The sequence below is a fragment of the Crotalus tigris genome, unplaced genomic scaffold, assembly GCF_016545835.1.
Source record: "Crotalus tigris isolate CLP2741 ecotype Arizona unplaced genomic scaffold, ASM1654583v1 scf7180000018938.1368258, whole genome shotgun sequence".
Taxonomy (NCBI): Eukaryota; Metazoa; Chordata; class Lepidosauria; order Squamata; family Viperidae; genus Crotalus; species Crotalus tigris.
The window spans coordinates 575439-587532 of NW_024097283.1; the positions used below are offsets into that span (position 1 = coordinate 575439).

Here is a 12094-nt window from a genome sequence, read left to right on the forward strand (position 1 = left end):
CTATTGGCTTTCAAAAGCCAATAGGAATTGTCCAGGCTGTCTCTGCCCTGCTGAGCCTGCCAAAAGTCCCATTCTGCAAATGGTGCTGCACCAGTTGAGTAGTCCTCGACTTACGACCGGTTGAGTAGTCCTCGACTTACGACCGGTTGGGGGTCGCGGCATTAAAAAGGTTGAGAACCACTGGCCTAGGGAGACCCAGGGCAGGGGGAGGGAGGTAATAATAATAATAATGATAAAGTTGAAAGGGACCTTGGAGGTCATCTAGTCCAACCCCCTGCTCAGGCAGGAAACCCTATATCATTTTGGACAAATGGCTGTCCAGTTTCTTCTTAAAAACTTCCAGTGTTGGAGCATTCACCGCTTCTGGAGGCAGGCTGTTCCACTGATTAATTGTTCTGTCAGGAAGTTTCTCCTTAGTTCTAGGTTGCTTCTCTCCTTGATTAGTTTCCATCCGTTGCTTCTTGTCCTGCCTTCAGTCACTTTGGAAAATAGCTTGACTCCCTCTTCTTTGTGGCAGCGCCTGAGATATTGGAACACAGCTATCATGTCCCCCCTCGTCCTTCTCTTTGTTAAACTAGACATATCCAATTCCAGCAACCGTTCCTTATATGTTTTAGCCTCCAGTCCCCTAATCATCTTTGTTGATTAGCCAGGGTGAATGTTGCAGTGCCCCTGCAGTCATTTGTAAGGGTGAACAACTGCCGTGGTGTGGCAACATTTGTAATTTTGGGACTTTTTCATAAACACTAGGGGGCATAACCCTAGCTTATAACACTAGCTTATCACGTAACTTTGAACATTCACTAAGGGAATGCTCGTAACACAGGGATTACCTGTATAACCCATTCAGATAGTATCCTAGAGTGCAAGTTTCATACCTGCCTGTAAGAATTCAGAAAATATACATCGAATTACAGTATCTTTGCATAACTTTGAATAATTTACCAATAACAATGCCACCTATGGCTCCAGCTTTTTGGACGTTCCGTGCCTTTTCAGCAAACATGCACTGCCCTCTTTGCATCAGAGCAATTTTTTCCTGCAGTTCTTCCGGATTGGTAATCTCAGCGCATCCATTATATGGTTTACTGACTGCAACAAATCCTCTTGTCTGTGGAAGAGATTAAAAGCTTTATTCAAGTCTGTAGAACATTTGCATTCTACCAGCAAAACATAAGAACAGCTTCCTAGCAAATGTATCTATCAAGTCTAACACAAAATTCAATATGTATAAATCCACTGAAATCAATTAACTTAAATTGCACTGGAACATAGCTAGTAATTTTAACTCAGACATTTAATGCAAATGTTTTTCTTCGTTTATATTTGTTATGCTAAATAACAATAAGATTCTTATATTAAATAAGAATAATTATATCAACCTTAGGAACATTTTGAAACTGCTTTATTATCATATAACAAAAAGGGGTATAAAATATTTTAAATATTTTAAATTTAGTACCTATTAGTGTTAATCTTGTAGTGCTGGTCCAAATTAGTGAGTTCTTACATGAATTTCAAATAACCAACAAAAATATTCTTGTGATATATTAACACTGGTCGAGCTCATTATGGAACTGAGATAATCATATTCAGCATAAGTAAGATTAGAAGATATGGAAGGCACAGTTATAACTATTTGCTGAATATATCCACTACGTTTAGTATAAAATATGAACAGACTGTAGCCCCCATATGTTGGACTTTCAGCCAATATGGGCAGTGGTGCAAGATATTGGAATTTGTAGCTTAACAGCAAGATGTTCACCTCTGCTAAATACAGCTGAACATGATATTATTTTGGAAAAAAACACTCTTGCATTGAAATAGCTTCCATCCCATGCTACACATTAGTTAACAACACATAACTGAGAAAGTACAACATAAATGCAATTTACATCTTTATATTAAAAAAATACAAAGCCAAAAGGCAAGGAGCATATGGATAAAATTTGGTCCTAACCCCTTTGCAGCATCTGGTGATTTAGAATGCAAAGGTTTGAATCAGATGACCCCAAAATTAACCTCTAATTTTAGTTTTCACAAGACTTAATAGGAAAGCATATAAGACAAGTCCATAGTCCAACTATTCCAACAAAAAAAGTTGCATGCTAGATTTTAAATTAAGTATGTGCATTCAAGTTATATATCTTGCTGCAGTTAGTCACTGAACCACTTGTTGAAGTTGAAAACATTTTTTTTTAGCATTTATAATGTAAACTGGATTGAATTTTCTATGTGCTTCAGTGCTACAATGAAGATATTCTTAGTACAATCTCATCTCTGGAATTGCAAAGCCAAACATAGACAAGATTGTTGCCAAGCAGTTATTCAACTGGGACTGTAACCCATTCCTCTGATTCTATACTATAAAATCAAGATAAGATTCAAAGTTTCCCTCTAATCAAATTAAATCAAAAAGACAAATACTCCTACATATATGGAGCATTTATTATATTGCATATCAATCAAATGTGTTTGATTAACAACAGAACTGTGGAAATTGTTTCAAGTTCAAAATGTGTTGTTCTGTCTTCACAGGTGTCCCAAACTGAAAACAAAGGGATTTCAATATCCCATTGCAAGCTTGAAATAGTTTGCACACTGCTAACAACAGCAAATGAGATTCCAAATGGTATCTCTAAGAATTTGCCAGCGGAGAAGAGGGAGAACAATGCCAAAAAAAAGAGAGAAAATGTTCTTGCACGTGGTATTCCTTAACAGAGACAAGTATTTCAATTAGCTTGGACAAACCTTTTTTATGATACTATTTTCCAAATTTTGGGATTCCTTATAGATGCGCCATATTTTGCTTATACTAATTCAAATAATTTTGTTTAATATTTGTATAATGTGGAAAGAAGAATCTTATGGGGGGGCCTCAATTATCTCACTAATTTGGATGGTGGGCATATCATGTTACAAACAGGTGTCACCTCTGCTTCATGAGCTGTACTACTTGCACTTTGCTTCCGGTTACAATTCAGCGTCCTGATTATCACCTACAATACTAATGGGGGCCCAGTTATCCAAGAGACTGTCTATCTTCAATAGTTTTTGCCTGCCCAGTAAGATTAGTGATCATCAATTAAAGAATGTGATCTATTGAGACCTGGGAAGTGTGCCTCCTCTCTCAGGGTAGTTGCATCTCCCATATGACTCCCACCTTAAAGCTGTTTCTAAGTTGTCAAAAATCCCATGAGGTTTGAATAGATGCCAAGCCTTTGTTAATTTTTTAATTGGTTTACGACATATTTGGTCATTCAACTTTTCTGGAGGCACTTTTTATTGTTTGGGGGTTTTCTGTGTGAACTGTAAGCTTCTCAGAGTCTTTTTGAAGTCAGGTGATTTCCAAATAAATAAATAAATAAAATGTCCTTTTTGCATTGATTACTTGCTAGTTATTGAAAAAAATGGATATATTATATGGACCCCTTTTATACAAGTTAGTCTCTTTTCTAAATGAAACACTTTGTAGCAAACTCTTAAAATATTCCGAGTACATGTCAATAACTCCACTTTTTGCACTTACACACACCACAAAATATAAGATATTTTCAAAGACAACACATACCCCAGATTGGTGCTTAGACAGATCCATTCCAAACTGTGCAGGTCCTGCTGTCAAAACTACCCGGCCAAAAAATGGATGAGAAATAATTTGAACTGCACGTGGAGGTAGCTGCTGCTCTTTTTGTTGTTGACTGGATAACTCAATCATTTCTTGCATGAACCGTAAACCATCTTCAGCATCCAGTGAACTTGCTGCCTGATAAAAATAAAAAAAAGTTAATATTTTAGTTAACATTTCCTAGAGCCTTCTACTAAATCCAAAATAACTAAAATATGTTTGCAAGCATGGCTAAGTGGATTATAATATCCCTATTATCTCTATTGTAAATAGCATGACAATAGTATGTATTGTCCAAATATTTCACAGAAATTAGAGCAAGCATTTCAAAAAGGGCTTTATAAGACATGATTACATAAATGAAAAGAAGATCATTCTGTGGGTTAAGGCAAAGTGAAGCCTTACTTGGATAGCATGCTGCACCAATTGTACTCGTCCATCTTTGAGATGAATCAAGCTGACTCCCATCTTTTTCAGTATCTCTAAATGTTCAGGATTACTGGCCATGAAATCCCTGGCTCTCAGTGGAGGCTTTGGTCCGCTGCCTAAACCGTCTTCCCTGAAAAAAAGCAAGCAAAGCAAGCACTGTCAACATTTTTAAGATATGAATGGATTGTGTCCCAATATAAAGCAGATGAGCATGCCTTGAGAGTATCGTGGATTTCCATTAATGAGTATCTGAGTAGTAAACTAGTTAAAAGTTTCCTGAGCAGGTGATCTTGAGTTAATCATGTCTCAACCCTAGAAAGAAGGCAAGAAAATGACTACCAAAAATGTTTACAAGACTATGTCAATCTTAATTTAAAAGCACCCCAAATCCCCCCCAAAACAAAAAACACCACCCCTTCACAGAAGCTGACAGGTTTAAAAAGTACTTCACAAACTTTTAGCATCTTCCAGACAGCTTTAAAATCTCATTTTCTACTTATTTTGGTGCTATTTTATCAGGGGTGTCAGACTCGCAACATCACGTGACATGTCGCGACGTATTGCAATTTTTTTTCCATTGCCAGCAATGGGGTGGACGGGGTTTTGGCATGATGCATCCGGCCCGTGGGCCGGCAGTTTTGACACCCCTGTATTATATAAACAAAGTTTGCACTTGTCCCACCATTCCTTGTTATGGTGCTGGCTCCTTCTTCAAAGGAATGAAAGTACAGCTTTTTCAACCCTGCAGGGGGCATGACATGCCTGCAAATGTCCATATGCATGGACTTGATTCTCTAAATTCCTATTGCCACCTGCAAATACAATGGAAAAGACATGCCAAGGAAGACCTGAGCACATTTCCTAATCACATGGCAGATGGCTAGCAAACTGTCAGAAGCCCAACTATACAAAAGACGTACAACGTCATTTTCTTATGTCTCCTTCCCTAACAGCAGCACCAGTGGGCACGGAGGGAAAACCAATGGGCACAACAATTATAAATTGTTCCAAAACTGTTTCTTTTTTAGCTCTTTTAATTTGCTGGTTTCTTTCTACTTCTCACTCCGTTGAGTAGTTAATTTGTGCATATACTTCAAGGGGTTATGTATTAAAGAAATTATAGGGATTTGGCAAAATACTTCAATAAAAATTATGCGTGTGAAAATTAGATCTTAGGGAATCAACTTCCATGTGGTAATTATATTTATATAATTACATTTATACAATTTGGTAGCCCAGCAAAAATGAGTAATAAAATATTAATAGCAGGACTTAATTTAGCAAAACAAACACGTGTATTAACATAATAATTTTTCTACATTTCTTTAAAACTCCAGAAAATGGAAAATAGGAACAACTCTTACAGTCTTGAAATACTCCTAGGGCAGCTCTTGTCCACCACATTTTTCAGGGGTTCCCGTATACTCTGAGCATACATTGGATCATTGGGAAACAGGATTTGGGTGTTAGGACAAGTCCAATCAAAATTACTATCATCCAACTCCATGTATTCTGCAGTCTGTAGGGAAAAAAAGACATGCACACATACTGCTAAGTTTAGAGCTACATTTTAATGCCTATAAACCATCACATTATTTTAGAAAATAAACCATCCAAATACATAAGAATGATATGTAGACAGAAGCAGACTCTTCTTCCAATTGATCAAGATTTTATTTCCAAATTTCATAATCATATTCCTAATCATATTCTGCATATTCTCTGCACACTGTAAGAATAGAAAGAATACTTAAGAGAAAATGATTAATTTAATTAGACTGAAAGATTTTCAACGCAAAACTCACAATATTTTTTACCAGGGCTGTTTGGTTTGTAGTAGACAGCCAAAGAGGTAGCAAATGAGCCTCTGTGGTAAAAACGTAGTCTTCAATATCAAAAGTCAGGTCTTCTTTATCAGCAAACAGCAGGTATAAATATTTAAACATTTCAGCTAGGAAGAAAGAATCCATCCTACAAAAAAGAAAAAGGAGGAAACGTATTTGCATATATATTACTTCTTTTTGAGGTTCTCATTTTCCTACAGTTCTAACAAATCTTTCTTTAAATAAAGTCGCTGAAGAACAATTACTAATGACAGCTTTCTCATCTAGGCTAATTTATCTACAATTTCAAAATTGCATAAATATATGGTATATAATCAAGTAATGTATATATTTAAACAAAGTATATAGTGCAAAAAAATTTCCAGCCTGTAAAAGTGTTTACAGAATTGCACATGTCTTTCCTCTCTCGGTGCTATGGACTCTAACTACGGACTTATTTTTCCAGTTTCTATTATAAAGTCTTAATTGTTTTTATTTTAAATTTTTCATTAGCTATCTTGGAGGTACCTCTACACAAATATTTTCCTAAGATAATAATTGAATGTTATTGGACATAAGGTTAAATAATAAAATAGTAACATTAAAAAGAAAAAAATCCAATTAGCGTCCATTTCTATTTTCCCCAATGTTCTTTACCAGCAAACGAACTTCAAAATTTTTAAGCAAATTTTACAGACTTTTGTCTCAAGATTTTTGAAAAATTTAGTTACCTGTCCTCATGGCTTCCAGTGCGAACATCCTTCATAGCAGCAAATCCACAAGGTACCCGGGCATATTTATTTAAGTTTTCAATTAGAGTTTTTCCTACTTCTAGATAATAGGGATCTCCAGTAGCCTATTTTCAGGGAAATAATTTGGATTAACATATTATCTTGATTAAAACCTTAACTGTCTGATATTCGATCTCTGAGGCATTTTAAGGTCTTAATATGAAGTCATAAAGTTCTAAAACTCATTAGGAATTTTAGCCTGTTAAAGACCATACTTAGAGGCTGCTTCTGTACCTTTAAAGTAAATTCCAAATAAAAATATTTTTGTTGTGAAATATGACAATATCTCAATAGAACTGCATGCTAATTATCTTAATTCCTATAAGGTTTTAAAAAATAGTTTTAGTCTTCTAACAAAAATTGAAAATATACTCCAGAATTATTTTCTGCATTCAGTCAAATCAATTTAAATTTTATTTAAATATTGTGCTGGTCACAAATTACAAATGTTTTAACTCTCTGAGACTCAAAATCATAATCTGCTATCTATGTAAGCTAAACTTAAGGATTCCAGAAATCCAGAACTTCCATCAAAACAATCACCCTAGTGCTTAAGTTATACTGAAATAAATATAACTATTCCTCCTGTTGTCTTAGTATCCAATAAAATTAAGAAAGGTTCTGTTTTCTAGTGTAGCAATTGCACTTATCTAGCACAACCCATAATCTCCAAATAAGCTTTTTTTCTGAACCATCTAAATTAAAGTTACCGCCATCTCTCAGCATAACAAATTTCACAAAAATATTTTCATCAGTCAGACTTGAACAACCAAGCAGCTTTGCTCGATAACATGAGGCAAAATGAGTTCTGCAAAGAGAAGATACTGCATATATCTGGGTTTCATTTTTAATGGCTTTCCTGTTATTTTCTAGAATGTAACGTATCTTGAATCTGAAGAACTTACTTTATACAAGAAATATGTGCTTTCTGCAAATTCTGGCCGTAAAGGATGCTGAGCCCAATGAACTCGGAAGTCTGTTGTGAATGCCTGAATGAGATAAAGAGGAAAGATAAAAATACTGAATTATTCTTCTTTGGAGGAATAACTTCTAGCATACTGGAAAAAATTAAATTAAAACATTCAAATACCCCAAATTTCCTATATTGCCTTGCAAAGAAACAGAAATCTTCTGAAACTTGGGCTGTCTTTTAAAACTTTGATCGCTAAATTTCTTTTTAAAAATTGATCAACAGATGTTACCAGGTAGTGCTGCAGGTGCTACAATGATGACCTCTGTCTTAAGTCTGCTTCTACTGGATTATAAACTCTCAAATGAATGAAACAGAATGTGCCAGAATGATATGGTACAACATAGCAAAAGAGACTCAAAAGACATTTTCAACATCTACAGCAATTAAGATGGACAATTCATTTATGGACAGAGTAACACATTTGATTCATTTTCATTCAAAAATCTCTTCTAATTTAAATGCTATAAATACACAGCAAATCCACAAGATGTAAGAATAAGACTGATTTTGGTCATTGAATAAGCTTACTCTTATCATTCATGATCATTTGTTATTTGAAGGTTTTTTAAAAAAAATATTTATGGGAGGCTGTCCAAATATTCTATTTTCAACTTCAAAATAAGACAATCAGTGGTTAAATGAAATGAATAAATCTTTTAGAAATAAACAAAGCAAAATAACCAAATATCCTATTAAATATTATATTGTGTAAATATAATTTATTTTCACATATATCCATGCATGTTCTTTTAAGGATTCATTTATTTAGTCAAAATTCAAAGCTTATTTAGGAGAGACAATGTATGATTGGACCTTTGAAAACTGACAAGATTATTAATGCAAAATTTCAAAGAATAAAAATTGACTAAAAGTACTAAGTGAACACTGTTAAACATTCTTGATACTCATGGACTCACTATTTTAGTATTTTCTCCTAATATGTGAAATTTATACTTCATATTTATACTCCCTAAGTGAATTCATAAGACATGGTCATTGCCTTACCTCAGGAAGGAAATTATGCTTTTTTATCACCTGATAAAGCATTTCATGAGTTTCTATAGCAGGTCGAATATCACCTTTCAATACCTAGAATCCAAGCAAAAAAGGTACAGCACATTATTTTTAAATAAAATAATACATTCTTTTCCAATTCACAGCACAGGGAATACAGCAAAACAACGAGTGAGACTGCAAGTTAACAATAATCTAATGGAAACAGAATTAATTTTACATTTATTTTAAAAAGGTAAATTATTCAGTAAAAGTGAAATAGTGACATCACTATTTATGTCCTATAATTAAAAACAAACATTTTGCTTGGAAAATGTAGCAGTTAGTAAAATACAAAAAGTATCAAATTTGATCCATTTTAAATTCAAATTAGTCTGTAACAAGTTTGAAATATTGTTTTGGGTTTGCCACAATTTTTTGTATTTGATATAGGTTGTTTTGAACATTTTGACAGCATTTCAGATTTGAAAAAGTCAAAATGGGGCATTTCAAATTTGCACATCCTTTGTGGCAATCTCTTTTAAAAATATAAAGTAGCCTGTCTATAAAATTATCGTTTATAATAAACACAAACTATTTTAAAAAATGCTGGTGCATCAGTTGAAATTGCTTAAGAAATACAGTGTTAACAAGTACAAGATAAATGTGGAGCATCTAATAATTTTACACACATTCTTAATGACTAACAAATTTAGAATTTAGGGAGAAAGATGTCCCTGTGGCTAGATAAAGAACGCTGTGAAAATTCATCCTATTATTTGAGGACTAATATAATTGAGGGGGATGTGATTAGAGATTATGTTGTCTCCTGAACATTGGTTGTTTCTTATACATTGTTGCTCTTCTACCTTGTGAAGCCATCTAGAGATGCTTTGGAATTGAGTGGCTAAGAAACTCAGTATATCATTGGATGAAAATGTTTTTGCACATGCAAAACTTACCTGCAATCCAGGAAAAAATGCTAGTAGCGAATCCATCCACGTGCGAGCATTGAGCATTGGCTTGTGTATATGCACATCAAGCAAGAGAGGTGGCTGGCTGATGTATCTCATTATGGCATCATAATGCTAGAAAATATCAAAATTTGATGTGTTTATTCACTTTGAATACTGAACCTGTTTGCAAAAGTTGATTTAAAGCAGATGAGCACACTGACAATAATGCTTAGGTTTAAAGGCTGCAAGCCAAATATCAGCCATCTATGGTTTTTATTTAAAAAAAGAAATCAGCCACTCTTTAACCACCTAAAGACATAATTAATATACCCAGAAATAAGATTTACATACTTTGTTATTGTCTTAATTAAAATGAAATATTCAACTAATCCAAGTTCCATGGATAAGGAGAATGTGCAACTGAAGCATTACCTTCTGTCCCCAAGACCAGTTTTTCTTTCCCCTATTACAGGTAGTCCTCGACTTACATCCATTTAGTAACCATATGAATTTATAATGGCAATGAAAAAAATGACTTATGAGTCCTTACACTTAGAAGTGTCACCATATCCCCATGGTCACGTAATCAAGATTTGTTGCATGGCAACTGGCATCTACTGATGACAGTTGCAGAGTCCCAGGGTCACGTGATCACCATTTGCAACAGCTTCCAAAAAGAAAGTCAGTCAGGGAAGCAAAATTAATAATTGCGTGATTTGCTTAACAACTGTAGCAAAAAATGTTGTAAAATGAGGCATGATTCACTTAACAACTGCCTTACTTAGCAATGGAAATTCTGGTCGCAACTGTGCTTGTAAGTCGAGGACTATCTGTATTTTCCTCAACTGTATTTTAATCAAAATAAAGCACTAGTCTTGGATACATAGCACTGGCATAAACTTGCTTCAGGACAGAATATGCTACATTCAAGATGAGTTGTAGCGAACATTTTAGCTGCCAAATATTTCTTTTTTGTCAGCATGATAGACAGACCTCTAAATCCAACAACATATAAACATTAACAAATATTTTGATCCATAAATAATAATAATAATAATAATCATTAAAAGATGCAAATACTGCAATAGCAAGTATAAGCACCAATTCACTGCAAGAAACAAACCAACTAATGTACAGCACAGCTGCAGTTATAACTGAATACCTGGGATGCAAAATCAACAAAGAAGAAAAACAAACAAACAGTGCACCAGAAAAATGGAAGGTTAGACTAGAAAATAAGATCAGCAAGTTAAGATCACATGCAAGCAAGCTAGAACAGATGAAAGAAAAGAAGCTGAAGAACAAGAAGACCAAAGAATACCTAATCAAGAAATACCACTTAGAAACAAGGAAGATCAAGGAAGCACTGGAAATAATAAAGCAACAAATAACAGCTATAGCCAGGAAAATCAGTAGATATGAAGCTCGAATTGCAAACTATAGGCAGAACCTCCAATTTCAATCCAATCAGAAACGTTTCTACCAATCCATCAATGGAGAAACTGCAAGGAATCAGTCAGTACCTGACAAGGAAGAAACAGTGCAGTTCTGGAAGCAGATATGGGATAACCCAAAGAAATACAACAAGGATGCGGCTTGGTTAAAAGAGGTGGATGCAAATAAAACAGAAGTTGAAATGAAAGAACTAGTAATAACAACAAAAATGGTAGAAAAAAGAGCAAAGAAAATCAAAAATTGGTCAGCACCAGGTGAAGATGAACTGCATGGGTTTTGGTTGAAACATCTAACTGTTATACACCCACTCATTGCCAAGCAGTTCAACAATATACTACAAGGAGGAGACATTGAAAAGTGGCTAACAACTGGGAAAACCTACCTAATAATGAAAAATCCAGCAAAAGGGGCAACACCAGGTAACTACAGGCCAATTACCTGCTTACCAACAACTTTCAAATTACTAACTGGTGTGGTAGCTGATGCAGTACAACAGCATCTAGTTGAAAACAATCTCTTTCCACCTGAGCAGAAAGGAAACCGCCCCAATAGCAGAGGAACAAAAGATCAACTCCTAATAGACAAAATGATCTTGGAAAACTGCAAGAAAGGAAGACCAACCTGAATGTGGCATGGATTGACTACAAAAAGGCATTTGACTCTCTGCCACATGATGGATAATAAAGTGCCTAGAAATAACAGGAGTCAGTAGAAACATCAGAAAATTTGTGCAAAGATCGATGGCACAATGGAAGACACAGTTGCAGATCAATGGTGAGAGGCTGGGAGAGGTTAATATCAAGAGAGGAATATTTCAAGGAGATTCATTATCACCATTACTATTTGTTATTGCACTGTTTCCTCTGTCAACAATACTGAATCACTCAGGACATGGCTATCAAACATCAAAAACATCTGCCAGACTATCCCACCTCCTTTACATGGATGATCTGAAGCTGTATGGAAAAATATCATCTGAAATAGAATCGCTGCTCAACACTGTCCGTATATATAGCCAAGATATTGTAATGGAGTTTGGCTTG

At 34.8% G+C, this 12094-nt stretch overlaps 1 protein-coding gene across 2 annotated transcripts in view; it reads right to left on the minus strand.

The window, feature by feature from the left end:
- EDEM3 (ER degradation enhancing alpha-mannosidase like protein 3) overlaps positions 1 to 12094 on the minus strand; it is a 43203-nt gene that overhangs the window by 13287 nt on the left and 17822 nt on the right. For both annotated transcript variants that reach the window (XM_039357608.1, XM_039357609.1), the window contains exons 10-18: positions 9603 to 9728; positions 8653 to 8736; positions 7580 to 7663; positions 6615 to 6739; positions 5866 to 6031; positions 5425 to 5579; positions 4037 to 4190; positions 3575 to 3769; positions 946 to 1111 (exon numbers count right to left, since the gene is read on the minus strand). In XM_039357608.1, coding sequence (XP_039213542.1) covers positions 946 to 1111; positions 3575 to 3769; positions 4037 to 4190; positions 5425 to 5579; positions 5866 to 6031; positions 6615 to 6739; positions 7580 to 7663; positions 8653 to 8736; positions 9603 to 9728 — 1255 coding nt within the window. The remainder of the gene's footprint in view (positions 1 to 945; positions 1112 to 3574; positions 3770 to 4036; positions 4191 to 5424; positions 5580 to 5865; positions 6032 to 6614; positions 6740 to 7579; positions 7664 to 8652; positions 8737 to 9602; positions 9729 to 12094) is intronic.